The 23,679-nt window shown below is 40.5% G+C and overlaps 1 protein-coding gene across 6 annotated transcripts in view; it reads right to left on the reverse strand.

Annotated features, from left to right (window-relative positions):
• Positions 1 to 23,679, reverse strand: part of RALYL (RALY RNA binding protein like) — a 247,227-nt gene that overhangs the window by 108,693 nt on the left and 114,855 nt on the right. For all 6 annotated transcript variants that reach the window (XM_077932886.1, XM_077932885.1, XM_028736598.2 and 3 more), the window contains one exon: positions 15,446 to 15,724. In XM_077932886.1, coding sequence (XP_077789012.1) covers positions 15,446 to 15,701 — 256 coding nt within the window. In that variant the 5' untranslated portion in view covers positions 15,702 to 15,724. The remainder of the gene's footprint in view (positions 1 to 15,445; positions 15,725 to 23,679) is intronic.

The following is a 23,679-nucleotide window of genomic DNA, read 5'->3' on the forward strand; positions in this document are numbered from 1 at the left end:
AACTAATGCTGCACAATCAGAACCCTGCTTTGTTCCGTATAAGGCTTGCAGTCACGATCATCAATGCTATAGCAATACAATGCGAATGAGTTTTCCCCGTGCTGCAAATATAATAAAGCCTTAATAAAGGCATAAAGATGTGGAAATGCGTAAAAGCTGCAGACATTTGAAATAAGTAATTTCTTATCTCAGCTGCACAAATGTAGGATTTCTTACAAATACAACAGGCAGCTGTGAGGACAAAAGGCTGGGAACAGGTAGGCACTGTGCATCTTTGGCAAAGCTTTGCACAAAGTGAACAAGAGCATGGTCATGCATCCAATGCTCTGGAAGCCTTCGGACCGTTTGCTGTTTCAAAGAGCAGCAGGAAGAAAGCACTCTGAGCAATTTGCCCAATGTCACAGCGCCTGAATACAAAAGCTACAGAGTGGCATAAATTCAAGTGCCTTGGAGTAAAAGACACGTTTTATTGGCTTTACTATGAATGCGGCTTTGAGTAATGATAGGTGAGACTCAATTCAGACATTACAAAAGTAGGGGCGAAATCCACATTGGGGTCCCGGGTTCAAGCCCATCCCTTCTCAGCAGCATGAGTGTTCTCCCACTGCCATACGCCAGACACGAGTGAGGTGTACGCAGATAGCGGTTGCTGAGGATCAGGGTTTGTTGACATTTACTCTACCACCCCATGTGCTCCACTAAAGTAGCCTGCTTGTAAAACTAATTGCTTGTTGAACTAATGTGAGATCCACATTAAACCATACGGGTACAACGGTTGTGTTAGCACAAGCACCATCTGAACAATGCCATAGCAGATAGCGCATGCAGTGGCTGTCAGGAGTCACCTAAGTATATTTTTGAGATTAAGTCTAATTAAGTCCTACTCAGAGTAGACACCCTTAAAACTAAGTTAGCTAGGCCTGTGAATTTCAATGGTTCTACTGGCATTGCTTTTATATTCCCCCCCTTTCATTATTTTTCTGAGTGAAATTAGCGTTTAACAGAGAGAATGGATATAATGTAAAAACACAGAAAAAGACACTTTTTCTGTGTTTTTAGGTTATATGTACTCTCTCTCTCATAACCCCCTAATTCACTGTCACAAGAAGTGGTGATGGGCAGTAGCTCAGATGGTTTTTAAAAAGTGATTAGACGAATTCCTAGAGATAGTTCCTTACTGGTTACTAACTGATAGCCACTAGCTACAATGGCTTAATGAAATCTGCATTTTAATACCACTTGTTGGAGCACAATAGTACAGTATATTTGTTTATTGCTTCCCATGAGGCAGCCCAAAGTGATGTGCAATATAATAGCATACTGTATATGAAATATTCACACACACAAACTTAAAACAATCACATATATAAAAACATTAAAAATATATATATAAATATAAAAACAGTTTAAAACAGCAGTGCATACATAAAATCAACTCATGTTCAAGACAGATACCAACTGAGATGAACTGAGAACTTGTTGAAGGAATAACAACAACAACAACAATTTATTACTTATACCCCACCCATGTGGCTGGGCCTCCCCAGCCACTCTGGGTGGCTTCCAACAGAATATTAAAAACATGATAAAACATCAAATGTATTCAGCACGTGCCAAACCAGCAGCAACAATGGGGAAGGTGCCTGAAGAAGAAGAAGAAGAGTTTGGATTTGATATCCCGCCTTTCACTCCCCTTCAGGAGTCTCAAAGCGGCTAACAATCTCCTTTCCCTTCCTCCCCCACAACAAACACTCTGTGAAGTGAGTGGGGCTGAGAGACTTCAAAGAAGTGTGACTGGCCCAAGGTCACCCAGCAGCTGCATGTGGAGGAGCGGAGACGCGAACCCGGTTCCCCAGATTACGTGACTACCGCTCTTAACCACTACACCACACTGGCTCTCTATGCAATGGGACGGAGCTCCAGAGAAGAAGTATCTGCCCCCATCGTTACCGCTTACCACTTCGGGGTATCTCAGGGTTGATAACATGTGAAAATTGCTTAGAAGACCAAACGCTTTAAATATTTAAATGGAAAACCTGGAGCCCCAAGAAAAATAAAATCTTTTTTTCTTTCCTGCCCACACCGCCGTGTGCGGATGGTGACTATTTCCCAAGCAACTGCTACAATAAATAAAGCCCATAAGTGGCGTGACAGGCAGCCTTTTTCTCCCTCCAGCCTGGCAAATAGCTGCTTGGCATGCTTTAAATATGAGCCCTGCAGAGTAACAGCTTTTAGTATGAAGGGAAAAATGCTGAGCAGCAGTCAATTTCCAGACTAAATGAGACATAAAGGTCATGAGGAGGGATGGGAAAATAGTAAAGCTGCTTTTACCTAAATAAATAAAGATCTGAATCAGCCATAATCAAGGGATGCATTGTGCAGCAGCTGTACAGTTGCATTAAGTGGTTCCTCCAAGAACTACTCTAGAAAACTATTTCGTTGAACCCTAATGGCAGCCATTATGTTATCCTAATTATGTTTTCCCCTCAATCCCCTCCTCCCCTTTTTAAAAAAGTACATATCTGCATTAACATAAAATAGTATATTAAAAACTTGCCTCAACTCAGAGGTGGCCTCGTCCCCTGCAGCATATGGGGAAATGACATTATTAAGTATAATGGCTGAGTTACAGAGTCAGCAAGAAAAACATGCCTAAATTTTAAGAAAGACAATTGTGAGCTGTTACCATAAGAAACAGCTGGAGAATGCACCATCCAGTTACTTTTCTGAATTTTGTGCCACTTTCAATGTTGTTAATGCCTGAATCACACGGGCGTGTGTGGCAGCAGGCTTGGATTTTGTCCGACTAACTTCATTAGGAGTGACACCTCAATCCTAAATGCAAACCCAAGCTAGACATTAGCTGGGGCATCAGGGAAACTCCGTATTAAAATTCAAAGTTAGTGTTAATCCTGCTGGTATCTAAGATGGGATGCTTAGATTTAAGATAGTTTTATATTAAGAATCTTTCTTTGAAGCAATTTTCAATGGTATTCAGGAGAAATTTAGTGGACACAGATCATTTCACCAGTCCAAGGATCTCTATTTTCCTCATTATGCAAATAAATTATATGGCTAAGCTTCTCTGGTTAATCTCTGAAGAACTCAGTGGAATTAGCATATTCACAACCATAATTCTGCTTCTGATTTCTACCAACTTTGGAATATTAGAAGCACATATGGTGTACTACGATGATGCACATCCTGCTACCCTCTCTCCTTGTCTGGCATGATTGGGAATATCCATATCTTGGTTTAAACTAACCACAGTTTATCACTGCAGTCAAACCAAGCCAAACTATGCTTAAACTATGGTTTGTTTAAATTAGCCAGGATCTCTCCAGCAACAGTGGAAGGTTGATGACGTTCTGTTAAATATAATGACCACTTTCATATTTTAAATTGTTCTTAATTTGTATATTGTGATATTGTTTAAGGTTTTTTAAATTAAAGATTTAAAAAATTAAACTATTAAGCCACTTTGGGGCCCTTTCTGAGCCAAAGGTTGACTCATGCTTGGTCCCCAGATCTTAGATGCTACTGAGTGCACATTCTGCTATGAATGTCCTTATGGAGATACGAAATCTGCAGCTCTTACAAACAAAACACCATTGCAGATAAAATAATGAATGCATTAATTTGGGGTCCACTTCCCCTTGCCTTCTAAGTGCTGTGTTTTAGGCTGCTATGTGGTCAAGCTTATCCTTGCTATCATGAGGGCTGAAGACGACCTTCAAAACAACCTTGACAGATTAGAGAACTGGGCCAAAACAAACAAGATGAACTTTAACGGGGAGAAATGTAAAGTATTGCACTTGGGCAAAAAAAATATGAGATGCACAAATACAAGATGGGGGACACCTGGCTTGAGAGCAGTACATGTGAAAAGGATCTAGGAGTCTTGGTTGACCACAAACTTGACATGAGCCAACAGTGTGGCGCAGCAGCTAAAAAAGCCAATGCAATTCTGGGCTGCATCAATAGGAGTATAGCATCTAGATCAAGGGAAGTAATAGTGCCACTGTATTCTGCTCTGGTCAGACCTCACCTGGAGTACTGTGTCCAGTTCTGGGCACCACAGTTCAAGAAGGACACTGACAAACTGGAACGTGTCCAGAGGAGGGCAACCAAAATGGTCAAAGGCCTGGAAACGATGCCTTATGAGGAACGGCTAAGGGAGCTGGGCATGTTTAGCCTGGAGAAGAGGAGGTTAAGGGGTGATATGATAGCCATGTTCAAATATATAAAAGGATGTCACATAGAGGAGGGAGAAAGGTTGTTTTCTGCTGCTCCAGAGAAGCGGACACGGAGCAATGGATCCAAACTACAAGAAAGAAGATTCCACCTAAACATTAGGAAGAACTTCCTGACAGTATGAGCTGTTCGACAGTGGAATTTGCTGCCAAGGAGTGTGGTGGAGTCTCCTTCTTTGGAGGTCTTTAAGCAGAGGCTTGACAACCATATGTCAGGAGTGCTCTGATGGTGTTTCCTGCTTGGCAGGGGGTTGGACTCGATGGCCCTTGTGGTCTCTTCCAACTCTATGATTCTATGATTCTATGAAGACGACTACCATTTCAACAGTTGCTCAAGGGTTAAGCACAACTGCGTGGGGATAGCAGGCAGTCCCCTAACTCGTATATTGCCTGGGCCTGACCCATCACATCAGTGTGAAAGTCGCTAATATATATCTGCTCACATTGCTACATAAAGTGATATAGAACTGCAGTGTCGTTTCATGAAATATTTCCGTTTATGCATAATTCTATTCCAGCAAGCACCCCATTGACGTCAATGAGACTTTGCATAGCTAGATTAAAGAGCTGCCTTCAGCTGACTCCGGTGGGCTCTGGGTCTAGCATTCTGTATTTGTATTCCTTGCTATATTGCATGCAATTTCAGAGGGAATAAGCATGAAATTACAATAAAAATATGACGCTGCAGATTCCTGAACTTCAGCACCCTTCCAATTAATTGAATGTGAGTTGTAACAGAAAGAAGCTCTTCAAATTTAAGCTCTGTGCCAAGTATAGCTGCTTCGTGAGCATGGTTTTAAGTCCTCTTCCAACACCGTGGCTATTAATTTAGTTAACATTCTATCATTATAAAACCAGGCCACTTTTGAGGCTTTCTAATAACGAACTAAGTGAAATTCTTTGCTAGTTTTCAGCTGGGGTGGTAATAGTGGCAAATGGCCTGAATAAAATATTTAAATAGATACAGATATATAGACAGATTTTCTGTACTGAGTCATATCAACAGGATATATCATACTGCTTCTGGCATTGTTAGTGCTTTCCACCCCAAAGCATTTTATAAACTCAAAAGTAGCATTTCTGAATAATTCTAAAGACTACGTGATAGCAAATGCCGGTATGAAACAAAATCCCTAACACTGTCTATCTAACCTAGACTGTGAATATATTTTCTTACTGATAGTAGTATGACAATGAACCTAAGGTGTTCTTAAAAAGAGCAGAGTCAGAATTCAAAAAGCTGTATAAAGGACAGAATCTATCCTGCCTTTCATTTCAGCTATCATTTGAAGTTGGCTTGTTTGGAAACTATTCATAACTAGTGTTAAACCACAATTCCTGGTCTGGATTAAATTGTGAGCCACAGATAACTAAAAACAGAAGTGGAAGCTTGACAGGAGGAGGAAAAGCAGGGAGGAGGGAGCTAAGTTTGTTCCCATAGTATTGAGCAATGGTTAAGTATTATGTCTAAATGTGGCCATACAATACAACAATGCAACTAGATAGCAGAGCACTTTCATTTCACCTGAGAGGCTGTATTTGTGTTGACAACATCTCCAGAATGGCGAGAAGCTTACAATAATTCTGAAAAATACCTTCTGAGGCTATGAAAGGAATAGCCTAATTATAAAGCACTTCATCTTTAGTGAATGTGTTTCCAAAATAATGGATTAAAACCCATATACTGAGGCTATAGCCCTATACATACATACTTACCTGTTAAGTCCCATTGAAATAAGTGGGGCTTACCTCTGAAGAGACATGAACATGATTCAGCTGCTGTGGGAGGGATACTGCCTACTATTTGTGCCCTTCCATAAATGCTTTCAATAATAAAAGAAATACCATTGTTGAAAAGGAGAAGATCTAATAGGAGCCGAGTCTTCTTACATAAAACAAAACAAACAAAACACAAATGTGTGTCTTGTTCTCAAAGATGGACAGATAATTTTTCAAAAAGCATTCTTTCCAACAAGAGGTGGTCCTTGCCAGTGAGCAAGATGCCAAGTCTGCCTAAAACTACTGATGCCCAGTATTGCTATCCCTCTTTTACTCGCCTTTCAGCCAAGCCAGATGAAAACAAAAGCAGTAGCTTGGGAACACAAAAAGACACAGCCCATTTCTTTTAAAGCAAAACACTTACCAGCTGGTTGCTGTGTGGGGAGGGGTGGAATGGGGGGAATACTTGAAAATATAGCCAATATATGACAGGGCTGGGTGGGTACCAGGTGTCATAGAACTGAACCCAGGTAAAGCTGCACCAAACCTTAGGGCAAGGTGCAGCACCCATCATCCTTCACTATTGGCCAAGCTGGCTGTGACTGATGGGAACGGGAGTCCAAAAACGCCTGGAGGGTCACAGGTTTCTCACTCTGGGACTTTGATTTACTGTCCCTGATCTTTCATCCTTGTACCGCCATAAAATACTGCTGTCCTCGTTTTACTGGGCTGTTTTGCCATTTCAAAAGGGGCAGCCTTCTAGTCAAATGCTCTTTCCCTGCCCAATCTCATTTTTCAAACACAATGCCATGCCCCCTCTAGGGCACACACACATGCAATTCAGTTTCTCAGCTCAGCCCTAAATTTGTCCCTCCCCCAAAACCCAGAGGCATTTAAAGTGGGAAATCAGCTGGCCAGACCAGTGCCATATCATTAACAACAGACCACCCAACAGCCTGCTGTGAGAGATGTGTGAAGGTCTTTGAGGGCAAATCACTTGAATCCATGACAAACTTGATGCCACAATTAGTTTGGGCCTGTTGGAGGTCCCTGTAGCACCATTAACTTAGAACCTGTGGATCCGTTTCAGTTGTGGAAGCCTGAAGGGCTTCTTGAAGAGGTCTTCCCTGCATCCAAAGATTTGAGAGAACTATCATCCAGTCTCTAATATTCCCTTCCTGGGCAAGGTGACTGAGAAGATGGTGGCCATCCAGCTACCGGTATGCCTGGAGGAATCAGATTCTCTGGATCAGCCTTTCTCAGCCTTGGACCACAACTCCCATCATTCCTAGCTAGCAGGACCAGCGATCAGGGATGATGGGAATTGTAGTCCAACAACATCTGGGGACTAAAAAGTTGAAAAAGGCTGCTCTAGACCCATTTCAGTCTGGTTTCAGGCCCAGGTTTAGAACCAAAATAGCCCTGGTTGCCATGACTGATGACCTTTATCAGGAGAGCCAGGGGAAATGTGACTGTTGGTTCTTCTTGATCTCTCAGTGGCTTATGGGGTATGAAAAACTGGATGCACAGTATGTGAAGGTGTGGTTATACAGGAAAGTTCAGGGTCATTACCAGAAAGTAGTAAAGGGTAAAGGGACCCCTGACCGTTAGGTCCACTTGCGGACGACTCTGGGGTTGTGGCACTCATCTTGCTTTATTGGCCAAGGGAGCCGGCATGCAGCTTCCTGGACATGTGGCCAGCATGACTAAGCCACTTCTGGCGAACCAGAGCAGCGCATAGAAACACCGTTTACCTTCCCGCCGGAGTGGTACCTATGTATCTACTTGCACTTGACGTGCTTTCGAACTGCTAGGTTGGCAGGAGCAGGGACCGAGCTCGGGAGCTCACTCCATTGCAGGGATTCAAACCGCCAACCTTCCTATCAGCAAGCCCTAGGCTCAGTGGTTTAGACCACAGCGCCACCCGTGTCACCAGAAAGTAGTACTAGGAGACAAATGTACTATGTGGCTTTGAGCTGGTGGGTCCCAGAAGGGTCCATTTTGTCTCCCATGCTTTTCAACTTCTATGCGAAGCAATTGCAAACTCTCACCTGTGATTTGGAGCACAATGTTATTGGTATGCTGGTGATGCACAGCTCTAGCTGTCCGTTCCATCTGAATCAGGAAAGACTTTGGAAATGTTGGACTGCTAGAAGCAGTGGTGGGCTGAATAAAGTGAACCCTGACAGCAAACATATTCTCTGGGTGGGCTGTTCCTGTGTCTAGAATTAGGTGGCAGGTGCTCTGTATGGGGAGTTGGCATAAGGCATCAGGGCCATTGGCAGACCAACTCTGCATTACAAAAGTGTCTGCAAATGTGACATGAAGGCTGGCAGCAACATCAGTCCCGCCATGTGGGAATCCCTTTGCAGATCAGCCTCAGTGCCTGGAGACAGACAGTCAGGCTGTGTATCCATAGCAGCGACCAGAGAAGAATGACCACTGGGAAGAGTGCAGAAAGTAGAAATGTCCTGGTGCATCTGCATCTACACAACCAGAAGCCTTCATCTGCCCCAGCTGCAACAAAACATGCCTCTCCCGTATCGTTCTCTACAGCCATAGCAGGTGCTGGTTCCAACAGTTTGATTTCACTCCCAAAGGCACACTCCTCCATTATCTCCAGAGACAGACAGATGCCAACTATCTATATCATCTCTCTCTCTCTCTCTCTCTCTCTCTCTCTCTCATCTATCTATCTATCTATCTATCTATCTATCTATCTATCTATCTATCATCTATCTATCTATCATCATCATCATTATTATTATCTATCTATCTATCATCTATCTATCTATCATCTATCATCTATCTATCTATCATCTATCTATCTATCTATCTATCTATCTAATCTATCATCTATCTATCAATCACTATATAGTGGTACCTCGGGTTAAGAACTTAATTCGTTCTGGAGGTCCGTTCTTAACCTGAAACTGTTCTTAAGCTAAGGTACCAGTTTAGCTAATGGGGCCTCCCGCTGCCGCTGCAGCGCAATTTCTGTTCTCATCCTGAAGCAAGTGGAGTCTGTAACCTGAAGTGTCTGTAACCCGAAGTGTCTGTAACCTGAGGTACCACTATATCTATATCTATATATCTTCTGCATAATGCCCATTTTTTTTCATTTGTTTAAATCACCTTTTCATTGGTCATGGGTTCATTCATCTTCTCCAGCTACTGATAAAACTACTTTCCCTTCCATCTTATTTTTAAGTGCAAACCTAAAGTACTAAATATTTCATTTTGTTTTGTAATTAGTTTCATACGTACACATATATATCTATGAATAGAAATAGAAATATCAGGCTTCTTTCCCTGCAGCAATCCCATGTCCATTAAATACACAGCCCCCTGCTCTCCTTCATTATGCTTACATAGTTATTCATGGAGGCAGGATAGAAGGTATAGCCAAATAACAGTGGGTGGAATGTCATTCCCATCATTCTTCAACAAAAATTGTCTGTGTATATTTGTTTCTTAGATTGAAGGCAGCACAAGACCTGTTAAAATTTCTCCAAATCAGCTGTTTCACGGGGGGGGGGGGGGCGGAATTGCAGGCTTTGATTCATGAAGTGTTCTGTATGTATCAGTAACAGAGTTAGAAAATATAGGATTAATAAATCAAATGCACATCAAGCTTGGGTTGTGCATGGGTCTCATAGGACTGATGACTCAGTATCTTAACTATTTTTAGCACCATTTATTTGGCAGTTAATTGTCATTTCTGGAACACGGTCTGCAAGTATTTTCATGTTTTGCTTACAAAAAAATATTCAGCAGGTAGTTCATCCCAAGGCTATGCAAGGATTGCATGCCATGGGCTAAACTACTCTACATGCAGTGCAGAAGTTTGCTGCAGAGGATACACTCCAATAAGGTGCTGGGTGTTTCCTACATGAAATTAGGCTTGTGACGACTAGATGCTTGATGAATCTTCTCTGTAAAGGTGTCCTGGCTCCAGAATGTGTACCTTAGGGCCAGGTACCTGATGCGTATATTTTTATATTTGAAAAGGAAGGCTAGTGCGGCTTTCCACCTCCCCAGCTTTCTGGGTTCCTGTTCATTTTGAAGCCATTTCCCCCCAAAATAGCTTATTTTCCAGGACTGCGATCTCATGCGGAGCTCCCAAACATGCATTTTAGTGTGCCTTACCCCCCAAAAGCACTTGGGGGGCGGGAACTACAGCATGAAATCGCGCGAGATCACAGTAACCAAAATGGCTGGCATGCTCTCTTGATGCGAAATGGGATGTCCCGGTTTTTCCAGGACACTTGTGGGAAATTCCATAGTTTATGCACTGTAAGAAGAAGTACTATCGCATAAGGCAATGAAAAACCAGCTCCCTGACCTAGCTGTGAATGACTTTCTCCAAAAATCTCACAGCCAGGTATTTGTTTATAATTATATAAAGACTTCTGATTTCAACAGACTGGGCTGTATTTAAGAAGAAGAAGAGTTTGGATTTGATATCCCGCTTTATCACTACTCGAAGGAGTCTCCAAGTGGCTAACATTCTCCTTTCCCTTCCTCCCCCACAACAAACACTCTGTGAGGTGAGTGGGGCTGAGAGACTTCAGAGAAGTGTGACTAGCCCAAGGTCACCCAGCAGCTGCATGTGGAGGAGCGGAGAAGCGAACCCGGTTCCCCAGATTACGAGTCTATCGCTCTTAACCACTACACCACACTGGCATTGTAATTTAACAAATTACAAACCTATACAGATATATTTATACACCAGCCCACAGTAAATTCTCTCTTGTTATATTGTGGCCTGGTTCAGACACCTGTTAGGTCCCAGACAATCATTCATGGAATAGCTTGTGGCTGTTGATAAGACTGCAGCCCAGTGTGTATCATAGGTGCCAACTCTATGAACTGCTTTGGATTCTACATTTTATCGTTGTTTGGTTTACAAATTGTCATGTGACCTCAATGCTTCTGGATAGGGCAGCTTGTAAAATAATTGATAATTCATTAGATCATCAACTGCTGGGTTAAATGGGCTCATAAAGACCACTAAAGTTTTGGGCTTTTTAGTCTGCATAAATAGGCTACTTAAAAAACAACCTTGAATATTCAACTTATTTGCTAGTCTTGCTAGGAACCAATTATGCACTGTGGATCTTCCTCTCTTTCAGAAATGAGAAAGCAACTGTCACAAACATGTGACACGACTAGCGCTGTCTAGAGATTCAAAACTGTAGTGATGAATTGATTCACCCTAGAGATTACAGGGTCTGCAAACAGGATTGTAATGTTTTTCTTCCATACGCCACTGCAAGCAGGAGACACTAAAAAGAAGTGTTTGGGGCAGGGGCATAAGATGTGAAAAGGGGGGAATGGCTCTACTGCCACATCAGGTATATGTTGAACTCTTACTAAAAGTATTCTTTATTACCTGCCCCACACATTGTATGTTTTCTAGGCCTGTCATGATTTAGAAAGCTCCTGCAGGGCTCCTGTACTTCCCAAGAGGTTGTGCAATAGAGTGCGTTGTCCAAAATAATTATCTGTAACCACCATTTTACCTGAGGCCATATGTCATTCTGTGCTCACTAGGTACTTGGAGACTGTGTCTAATTTGGACCTGAAGGCAGGCGAACGTGAATAATACTTACAGAGATAAAACAGGATGAAAGCCACCGTGGAACTAATTTATTAGTTTTAAAGGACATCAGCCAAAGAAACTGTAGTAAGTCCTTTGTTATTTATTCCAAGGACTTGAATGTTTCTCTGTGTTGGATTTCTTAGCTTTTTTGTTTCTTTTAACAGGGAATTATGAATATATTTAGTAGCTTTAAAATATTCCTGCAAAAAGTTAGACCTTACAATGTACTCGTGTTAAATTCTAGATTATCGTGTGATCTTGCATCAGTGGAATTGGCTATAAGTGGATTTACAACAGAATAAAATTTGTGGGATCAGGAGATGAACCAAACCCTACAGGAAACCTATTTCAATGCCTTGTCTAGTACCTTTAAAAAGCAGACATGCCTGACTCATGCATAAGAAATGAGAAATTAACCACTAAAGTAAGTTTCATTAGTCAAGCTGTCCCCTTATCATTAAACCATGTAATCACACAATGTTAACTTACACCCTAAATCATTCTGAAAATATTTGTTACAATTCAGTACTGTCTAATGGGTGCAGGTGCTCTGATGGGCACAACTAAGGATACAGCATCCCAAGGCCACTTCAGTCACTTCAATGGAGGAAAGTAGATATTTTGAATAAAATAGGCACACAAGACAGGTGGAAACAGTGGGAAAACGTCATGATGAAAACAGCTTTTTGGATCAAGACAAATGCCAATGAAATGCGAAACAGAGTGAAATCAGCAGAACCACATCAAAATAATGCGTTTAGGTTAGGGATCTGTTGCTCCACATGATGTTGGCTACACCACTTAGCCATTCAGGCATACTGTGGTCTTCAAGAGATTCTTTGCGTGCCTTTTGTTTGAAAATTACCTTGAAAATTATGTTTGTCTCTCAAAAGCCACTGCAAAAATATGACAGCTACAAGAACAATAATTGCAAGGTGGAGTCATTGCTTTAGGAGTCATTACCTTTCAAGTAAATGTTGGCTCACATCCTTTAATACACACAGTGAGGCCTGAAACTCTCATGGGTCATCCTTATGGCTCTCCACTGAGGCAGCAGCCTATTGGATTAGGAACTCTTAGCAGTCCTTCATAAGCAGCTGCTGCCTGCCCCCATGGAAGGGTCAATTAATGCTGCACAAGCACACTTATGCCATTGATTCAGGGACAGGGAGAGAGAAAGAGAGAGAGAGCAGGGTCTTGGATTATGGCAGCAAAGAAGGTTACTCGCAAACCAAGCAAACTTGGCAGGAACATGATGAGAATTTAGCTGCAAAACCGCCAGCAACTGCAGCTGTAAATAAAACTGATTCACTGGCTGGAGCTGTGAACCTGTTGTGGTGGCCAGCACAATTCTGATATCCCAATAACAAAAGTCCAATCAATGTAACTATAAATAAAGATATCTGTCAGGCCCTGGATGAACATGGATGGTCACTTGCAAAGCATTAATTTAAAACACAGTATATATATATCATTGTGGGAAGAGCCAGTTCTCTGCTGTGTCCACCCATTGAAGGAAATTCTAACACCTCTCAGCTGGATACAGATATGTGGTAAATTTTTCCCTGTATTTATTTATTTGCATAATTCATATCTCACATTCTCATCACAGATTTATGTTCCCAGAGCACTTAGAAGATAGTGAGAAACCAAAAGTAAAAAATTATAAGCTACTACTGATAGAATGAAACATGCAAACTATTGCAGCAAATTAAAACAGCTGCTCTGCGTTAAATAATGCTTACATTAACAATTAATAAAAGCCTGGGAGGTTTTTTGTTTTTTAAAAAAATGTTTCTCTGGTGCCTAAATGATAGTAATGAGGTCTCTAGGTGAGTCTTGGGGTGTGTGTGTGAGAGAGAATTTTCCAAAAGTGAGGAGCCACCACAGGAAAGGCTCTCTCCAGGCATTACCTACTGAACTTAAGAGAGAGGGAGCACCCAGAGGAAGGAGGCCTCAGATGCCTATCTCAATGGACAAGCAGATTGATAGGGAAGAAGGCAGTCCAGCAACTATATGGTATGGTAGACTAGCATTATTATCACCTCCATATTACAGATGAGAGCAGCAAGACAGAGGTTGCCAGTGAGGTCATGCCTAAAACCAGGTCTGAACAAGTGCCTATTCTTAATCCAACTGCACACATTAGCTTGTAGTTTTCTCCAATTTATTTACTGAGCTACATGGACCAAAGGACTCAGTATAAGGTGGCATTGTATGCTCCTTCCTATGTAATTTTAAAGCTAAAAATGAGAGGTATATATAAACAAGTTGCGATACATCAGTAGAAAAATGCTATGAAAGCCATTCAGTGAAATTTGTGGCTTCTGTGCAGCAAACCAGCATGCTAATGCCTACAGTGCTTCACAATTCTTGGATGAATTTTATGGGTCACCAGACAGGATAAGGCTTTCTGAACTAAGTTCTTAACAACCGCATTTCATTTTACCTCATTATTTTGTCTTGCATATTATCATGTGCTATCTAAGCCATCCTCCCCACCCAAAATCCTAAAATATCTCATGCCAGCAATTTAGAAGAATTTGAACAGATTAGAAAAAGGCTCACCCACAGAAAGGTATACTGAGAAGTTGGAAATAGTTGTTGGGGTTGTAATGTACACTGAGGTTCATTAGGGTGCCATCTGTGTGAGCTGGGGATGTCATGTGAATGGAATGAAATTATTTACTGTGTTTTGAAATACTTTCCTTACAGATAATTTTGATGACTTTCCTACCTGAGGAGAAGTGTGTCTTCACTGAATTGAATCCTATGTGGTTGTTGGTTTTCCCCCCCTCTCCTGTGGTGTGTGTGTGTGTATGTGTAGCAGCTGGTGTACCTGTAACTAGCTGGTTCTCTGTTAAGTAGCATTCCCATCCTTCATTTTTATTCTCTTGCTCAAAATCACAACCTCCCAAAGCTGCTTTTTCTTTAAAGACACAACATAAATCTGCACACCATGCATAGTTTGTCTTTGACATACACACACAGTAAATACGTACCCCCCCCCCAAAAAAAAACTTCACTCATTGTTTGCCACATAGAAACTGGAATATTATTTATTGGGTGATTTAAGGGGTCAATTAATGCAGCTTACTGAATGCCGTATGTGCATTTATTTGAACTATTTATGTACTATAGTCTCCAAGTTGTAAATTATAAAGTTAGAAGATACAACAAATCTAAAAACTGGTTTGAAGTCCATATTGTGCTATCGGTTTCATAATTTTTGATCTGGCAATATATTGCAAATCTTGATGTGTATGTGTGTGTCCTATGCAACAATCATGATGCAGGAAAAACTGGGAAGCCGGTCAATGCCTCTACATAGCTCCATCCTTATTTCAAACATTGTGATATACCAGTACAATGTTTACCTGTTGATAAATTGCGATGTTGAAAACTGGATATTGCCCAGCCCATAACTCAGTATCTATGCCAACCAGGAATCACCAATGTGGCACCTACGGGTGCATGTGCACCCATGAAGGCCTTCTCTTGCACCCTCATGAATTAGATTTGGAAAAACAACAACATTCTGTTGTAGCCAATAGATGGTGGTGCATGTGGTGCTTAACTGTGGTGTGTGTGCAGTTTGTCTGGTTTACAAAACTGCTCATGGGACCAAAAAGGTTGCCAAGCCCAGGTGTACACTGTCTTGTCCATTCGTGGATTCTAAGCATTCCTAAATTATGATTGCTACAAGAATGAGGTACAAGCCAAAACAAAGGAGTAGAGTAAATAAATCAGTTGTTTTCATTCAAATGGACACAACCCCCAAGTACATATAGCTATAGGGAAATGGGTTTTACAAGGAAAAGGAAAAGCATAAATGACAGAACACATGGGATGGCATGCAGATACTCACCAAGAGGTTGCCCCGCGATGATCCTGGCATTCTCTCCTGCCACTGCAGCCCTCGCGTGCCTCTCACTCATATACTGTACAAATGCATAACCTTTGTGCACCGAGCAGCCAACTATTTTTCCATACTTTGCAAAGATCGCTTCTATGTCACCCTTTTTGACAATGGCTGTGTTGAGATTACCAATGAAGACTCTTGAGTTGATGGATTTGGGGTCATTCTTATTGGTGACATTACTGGTCTGTGTTTTGCCGGTCATGGTTGGCTCGCTTGACTTCAGCCCTTAAAACAAGACAACAAAGATTTATGTTTAGTTGTGTATATTCATCTCTAGTTAGGTATGAAGCTTAACAACAACACCAACAACTAATTGAATCTAAATCATGAGGAGTATATAGTTAATGATGACTGACCATTAGAAAGGTCCAGTGAACATTATCAGAAACCAATTTTAAACCCTACATTTTTATGAATTTAAAATACACTCATAAATCAAGCCTTCTCAATTTTAGCACTTTGCCAATATTCACTGATTTAAACATGAAAGTTCAGTCAGTGGCTTATTAAATAACCATCTTTCCATCATGCAAAATAAGAGACTAAAACACTACTGTGTGTCAATGAAATGAACAGCCAAGGCCAGCTGAGGAGCAAATCTTCACGATGATGAAAAGCTTGCCTGCTTTTATCTGGCTCCTGTCAATCAGCGTACATTATCTTTTCCAGCCTGTTAAATACTGTAGATCATTGCAAGAAGTCCAGAGCAGGTTGAATACAGCTGCTTAGTGCAATCAATATATTTCCATTAGGAGCTAGAAATTTCTTCTTTGCAGAATAGGTCAGAAGGGTAAATTTTTGTTGTTGTTTTGTTGTTAGTAGTAGTAGAAACAGGATCAGCAGCTAATTCTCATCAATGACACAGTAGGTTCTTATCTATCCATCAAGGCTGCCTCTGTGATTATGTGGTTAGATCCTGGAGATAGAATGGTTTGAATTCTTTGTTGCGACAATGAAATTGATGAGATTCAGTAGTTGGCATGAATAATTGGAACTGAGGTTTATGCTGTTTTTCTTATGAAACTGCCTAAGACATCCCATACTGTACTGCAATTAATAAAACAATCACTATTTCATAAACTACTATCCTAACATTCCTGAGCATATCCTATCATTTGGAAACTGCTTCTGAATATTTTGGATATGAGCTCTTAAGTTTTTACAGTAGGACACATGCTTATCTCATGTCTGCAATTGTCATAGCAATTGTCCACAAAATACTAGGGAATATTAAGCTATTTCTTCTCCTTTTTTAACCCCCCCTCCAAAAAACCCCCTGCAACAATTGTCTTTGCAGGAAAACCACTGAAGCTGTCCTTCTGAAACTTGGCAGGATTCATCACTCAGAAGGGGCAACATTGCCTGCAAATTTCATCCAATTCTGCCTCCAAATCAAAACATTATAGATCGTTCCTTTAAAAACAAACAAACAAACAAACAAAAACTTTAAATGGTCCTAAAACTATTCATTTGTAATCTGGCAGGTTTTATCCATTCTGGAGGGGCTATTATGCCTGAAAATTTCATTCACGTCTTTGGCATATATATAATTTTTAGAAGTTAGAATAAAAAGTTTTAGTTTACAGTATTCTGTGATTTCTATTAAGTTCCCCTCAATACTACAAAGCAATCTCATGGCTGTCTACTCAGAAGTCAGCCCTTTGTTTTCAATATGGCTTATTACCAGATTAGTATGTATATAATTATCACTTAAAAGATTTTTATAAGTCCTATGTGTATCCAAATATACACACAAGTAAGTCGCTTGCCATTTACACTAGTGGCCAAAATTGTGGAAACCTTTTAGAGAAAGTGTATTTCCGAGGTTTGATGGCTCTTAACACCACTTTCTTTTGAAGTAATACCATAAAATGATATATCAACGGAATGATAATTTAATGAAGGATGTAATGCAACAAAGCTTGTTGAATTATCTGTATTCTATCAAACGTTATAGCCAAATAACCAGAAAAAGGTGTGTTTAGAGAGCCAATCAGGTATCATCTGGTTTTAGCAATGATGGCTCAAAACACCACTTTTTTGAGTAATAGCATAAAATTATATAACAATGGAAATATAATTTAATGAAGAATGTAATGGAATAGCTTATATGAAGGATTACTTATTACAATAGCAGACATAAAGAAGAAATGTGAAACATATTGGAAAAATGAGCTATACACAAATTCTCACCATGTCAGTTATTACTTATTTGGGTAACCTTTAGCCTTCCCATGGAGTGAACCAAGTTTTCTAGTTCTGCAGCTGTAATAATGTGAAACCAAGATTGAATTATTGCCTCTATTAATTGAGTTTTATTGCTGGATTGCTTCTGACTAACAAGTTTCTTTAGTCGGCTCCACAGATTTTCGTTTGGGTTAAGGTCTGGGCTATGTATTTTGGGGCATTTACATTCCCATTAATAACACAAATTCTACCCACACCTTTTGCTGTCATACAACCCCAGATCATAACACTAACTGGGTGTTTCACAGTAGGTGTAATGCAAGTAGGATGTAAATCTTCTCCGATTCTTCTCCTTACGTATTTCATGCCATCACTACCAAGCAAGGAGACTTGGGTCTCATCACTCCAAATAACACTGTCCCATTGTTCCACTGTCCAGTTAACATAGGTTTTAGCCCAGTTTAATCTTTTCAACCTTTGTTTGCGAGATAACCATGGCTTTTTCCTTGGAATTCTAGCATTTAGACCATATTCCTGTAGTCTGTGTCAAACAGTCCTTGCACTCGCTTCACATTACATTGCGCCATGTCATCTTGTATACACCCAGATGATTTTCTTCTGTCATGTAGGCACAGTCTCTCAATTTTTCTATCGTCACTTGCTGTTGTGCACCTTTTCCTGCCTTTACCAGTCTGATTTTGTAGTGACTAGGTCTCCTTATACCTCTTCAAAAATTTAGAAATGCCATCTTTGGTTAAGTTTCCACCAATTTTTTCTTTTAATTTCTTCATAACTTTAGCCTTGTTCACTTAATAGTACTATTTTACATCACTTTCTGGGTGACCAGTCAACTCTTTGCGCCATTTCTTTAATTTTATTATGTTTTACAAGCTCACTAAATGAAGAACACAACCCCCCCCCCAACAAACTTGATAGCAATCACATAACACACTGGCAAATGTCCTCTTTATTTATGTTGTAATAAATCATCCTTCATAAAAGTTATTGCATTACATTCTTCATTAAATTATATTTCCATTGATGTATGATTTATGGTATTACTCCAAAAAAGTGCTATTATGAGCCATCATTGCCAAAACAAGATGACACCTGATTGCCTCTCTAAACACTCCTTTTTCTGGTTATTTGGCTTATAGCTTTTGATAGAATACAGATAATTAAACAAACTTTGTGCATTACATACTTCATTATCTTTCCATTGATATATAATTTTATGGTATTACTCTGAAAAAAGGTGGTGTTATGAGCCATCAAACTTCGGAAATACACTTTCTCCAAAGGTTTCCACAATTTTGGGCACTAGTGTAACTAGAGGTCAACAATGTATTTTCAAGCCAGCCATGTGGCTTTTCTATTGGCCAGAAACTACTGCATTCACACACACATTTCCTAATACTGAAAAATGACTTTGGTGAGGAAGAGGCCATTTATATAGCAATTAAGTACATAACATTTATTACAGGGTACAGTTAAGAGTTATGTTACTGCTCTGCTCTGCTTCATTGTGGTCATATTTTAGATCTTATCACCACCATTGCTCAACCGAGGCTTAAATCTGAGATGCTATTCTACACACTCATTTCTCAAGTGGAAAAACGAACAAGTGGTGAAATCCCAAAGGATTATTTTTGGTAGTAATTCTTTGGCCCATTTCACACAAACAACCAAGTAGCATGGAGGTCTCTGGAAACGAAACAATTTTGGCTCTGAATTACTACACCACAAGGATGTTGGTAATTGAGAAGCTCTAGTTCTCATTTTCACCTGCAGGTATGGGAGTGGATGTGCTGGACCACTGTCTTGCCTCAGTAATGGACCGGATGAGAGCCAACAAGCTAAAGCTCAATCCAGTTAGGACTGGGGCACTAGACTGGATGGATAGCTCTTGATGGGGTTACACTCCCTTCAAAGGAGCAGGTCCAGCCAAGGGGTACTTCTGAATCCACTGCCATCACTTGAGGCTCAGGTGGCCTTGGTGGTGTGGAGTGCCTTCCATCAACTTCTGCTGGTGACCCAATTGCACCCCTTATCCCCAATCCAATCCTTAAATTACAAGGGACTTGCATATATTCTTTATAATGTGCCCTACTGGTCAAGTGATCAGAAAGCAGACTTTTCTATAGATCAGTATCAAAAGACATTGTGCTGAGCCACCTGCAACACAGCAGCTTCATGGAAAATGGAATACAGGAAGTTCAAATGCATGTATCAGGCAACTGCACTCCAGGATTTAATGGAGGAATCTTTCCCATCACCTGTAGCCTGATTCTTTTAACTGAAGATACAAAGAACTGAACCTCTATCTTCTGCATGCAAAGCGTATGGTCCGCAGCTAAGAGTCTCAGAAATATGCAGAGACTGAGCAAAATGGCAATGGTGAAGTAGGGTGGCTGGCTGCTGAATGGTACTAGGACTGGGGAATAATGCATCTATATACTACTCTGAGACTTTTAAACTAATCATTAAGCTGGCTATAACAGATTGTTAGTATTTTTTTCTCTACAGCTTATTTGGGTTTACACAGTTGTTAAAAAAACGAAAAAAATTTGTACAGTGCCATCTATGAGCAGGATATCTTCTACAGCACAATAAGAAACATGTGCATGAAAGAGGAAACTTAATGCCTGAAGCAGTAGCACATGAGCTATTATGGGCACATTTCCATGGGCCTGCTATACAGTGGTACCTCAGGTTAAGAACTTAATTCGTTCCAGAGCTCCGTACTTAACCTGCAACTGTTCTTAACCTGAAGCACCACTTTAGCTAATGGGGCCTCCTGCTGCTGCTGCGCCACCGCTGCACAATTTCTGTTCTCATCCTGAAGCAAAGTTCTTAACCCGAGGTAATATTTCTGGGTTAGCGGAGTCTGTAACCTGAAGCGTATGTAACCCAAGGTACCACTGTACTTTGTTTAGAAAGTCATCCTGACTGGGGTGACTGTGTGTGTGTGTGTGTGTGTGAGAGAGAGAGAGAGAGAGAGAGAGAGAAAGAGCCTTCCTTACAAGGAAATGGTGATGCGCTTGCCATGAGCATAACAATTTTGTACATCATAACACAGTTCAACTCAGCCCCAATTCAGGTCTGCAATAGCGTTTAGAACAACAAATCTGGGTCAAGGTGAAGGAGTATTTTCCAACATTCTGCACATGAAAACAAGGACACCCTTGAGGACTTATAACACCTCAATTCTTCCAAACATCACTGAGCACCGACCTACATGCACCCACTCCTGAACACTAATGGAAAGGCTCTTTTCCAACTGCTGTGTTGTTTTGCACTACAAATGCATTTACACTGTATTAATTTACTCAAGAGTCTGTTCTGCACTGGGTTCTGAAGCAGCTGTTTTGATATATAGGCCAAAACATTTTTCTTTTGCAAGACTTAAGAATGGTTTAATAGGAAGTTTCATCTCACAAGAAGTCTGGCTGAACTTCATGCTACAACTCAAACACATTCCCAGCAGCATGCATAATGCAATCCTATGCCTGGTTACTCAGGTGTAATCCCACTGTGGCTTAATTCCATGTTATGTATATAACAGAATTATTAAAAAGTTATCCTGGAATCTCCCGCAAAGGCAAAACAGGGATACTGAAGTACTGGAGACCAGTACCAGAAAACAGGGAGAATTGGATTATTGATTTCTATGAGAAAGAAACAGCAGATGGTGGGCACAAGAGGAAAATGGCTGCCAGTATGAGTGGGGGGCTGGGGATCCTCATATTTCAATAGTCTGAATCCAGAAAAGCTGAATGTGTTTCGAATCTGACCATACTTTCCAGGGCTACAAAGTATGATGCTATCTTTTCAGGCAGACACAAGGTAAGCAGGGCTTGGTTATGTCTGAACTTTATGAATTAACATTCTTGCCATATAAATTAACTAGCAGCCTCATACCCACTGTTGCTCAGGAATTCTAAGTAACAAAACAAAAATCACTGCAGGTTTCAGATCAGTGGTTAAAATCAGTACAATTTTGAAAGACTCAATCTGCCATCTTGATTCAAAACAGCATTCAACTGGATCCAAACATAGAAGAAAACCGTCTCCTTGATGTCAGGAACCATCATGCAAAATTTGGTTACGGTATATTTATAGGCAGCCAAATGCACAATGAACAGATAAGCAACTTTCTAAAATATATAGCAGAATACGCATTGGTGGACCACAGGGCTTCCTTTTTTTAATGCAGACAGTGCAAAACCGAAATTCCGCTTGATCGAAATGTCTTTCACAAAGCTCATACATAGGGATTGCTAGATCATTTCCTTTGTTTTATTGCATAACAATCTCACATTTTAAATTCTGTTTTCTATTATTACAATCTGAATCATGTGTGAATAGGACCTGGAACTATTTTCCCCCTGCCCCAAATTAGCATTGCAAAATGCCACATATTTTCTATCAGAAATAAAGGATTTTTGTCTGATAGTTGTCCACCTATTAAAAATTCTGGCTAGGCAAATGCATTGAAGAAATATGTAAAAGTAAGATTATTATTAATGTGTATATAACTGAGGTTTGATTTCCTGGAGTGAACAATACAATTGTACAATACAAGTTGTTTAAATTTTCAAATGACCTCCCCCTACTCCCTGCAAAAAAAGGAACAGCAATCTCCACAGCAATAAGAACTAAAATATTTATTTTATTCAGCTAGCTGTATGCATTTGCATAATACTGGCATGCTGTGGAGTCACTCACAGTCAATATACAATATAAAAGATCCGAAATATGTATGTGATTTACATTACACCCTTATAGTAGTAACTGTCACATTTGCAGGCATAGGCTGTACTCAAAGGCACATTTCTGACATCTGTATGTATTGCAACAGATACCCCTCAGGAATCCCAATTTCACCGGGGCCACTGGGGCACTAAAGGACAAGACACCTCTGACAGGAAAGCCATGGAAAGGAAGCTCATTACCGCTCTGTCCTCCTGCCCACAGCACAAAGATACCGTACGCTGGGGACTATGTTGTGGTCTGCAGGCTGCCTGGTTGTATGCATGCAGTGTCAGGCAATGTCATGGGGTGGTTTGGCCATCGCCACATAGAGATCACTTTCCCTGCATGCCTGATATGAAGACAGCAGTGGCTGCTAGTAATCCCTTTAATGTTTTATGATGAAGAGAAGATGGCTTGGGAGATGGCTCTTTCCTTGACTGAACTGTTTTAAAACACAACTTTGTAACAGGGCAGTGACAGCATTTAACATACATATTTCAATGTATCTGAAGAAGTGTGCATGTACAAAAAAGCTCATGCTAATAACAAACTTAGTTGGTCTCTAAGGTGCTACTGGAAGAATTTTTTTTTATTTTGTTTCGACTACGGCAGACCTACCTGTAACATATTTCAATGTGCATATTAAGTCACTTAACAATTAGTCACCTAAAATGGTTTCAGCTTGGCAAAAATCAGATCGGGAAACGACCCTATAAAATTTAATATACTGGCTGAAATTTGCTTTTGCTTGTTAAACAGAAGGTACATTTTTCAAGGTGTTTGCTGTTTCTTGTACATAAGAGAGCACAAGATAGAATGAATCAGGTTTACAAGCTTAACATGAGTAAACAGTGTAAAGCAGCAGCAAAAAAAAGCTAATGCTATTATAGGATACATCAACAGAAGCATAGTGTAATAGGGAAGTAATAGTACTTGCTCTGTTCTGCCTTGCTCAAACCACACCTGGAGTACAGGGTCCAATTCTGGGCACCACAATTTAAGAAGGACATTGAAGAGCAGGTTGGAGCTTTCTTGTGGATATTTGCTGGCTCAAATAGCAAGCTTCTACAAAAAGAACCACAGGGGCAAACTAGAGGTCACAATTACAGAACCACCCCCAGTGGTTGTTTTCACACATTGCATCATAACATATACAGTGGTACCTTGCAAGACGAATGCCTCGCAAGACGGAAAACTCGCAAGACAAAAGGGTTTTTGGTTTTTTGAGTTGCTTCGCA

The sequence above is a fragment of the Podarcis muralis genome, chromosome 8, assembly GCF_964188315.1.
Source record: "Podarcis muralis chromosome 8, rPodMur119.hap1.1, whole genome shotgun sequence".
NCBI classification, from domain to species: Eukaryota; Metazoa; Chordata; class Lepidosauria; order Squamata; family Lacertidae; genus Podarcis; species Podarcis muralis.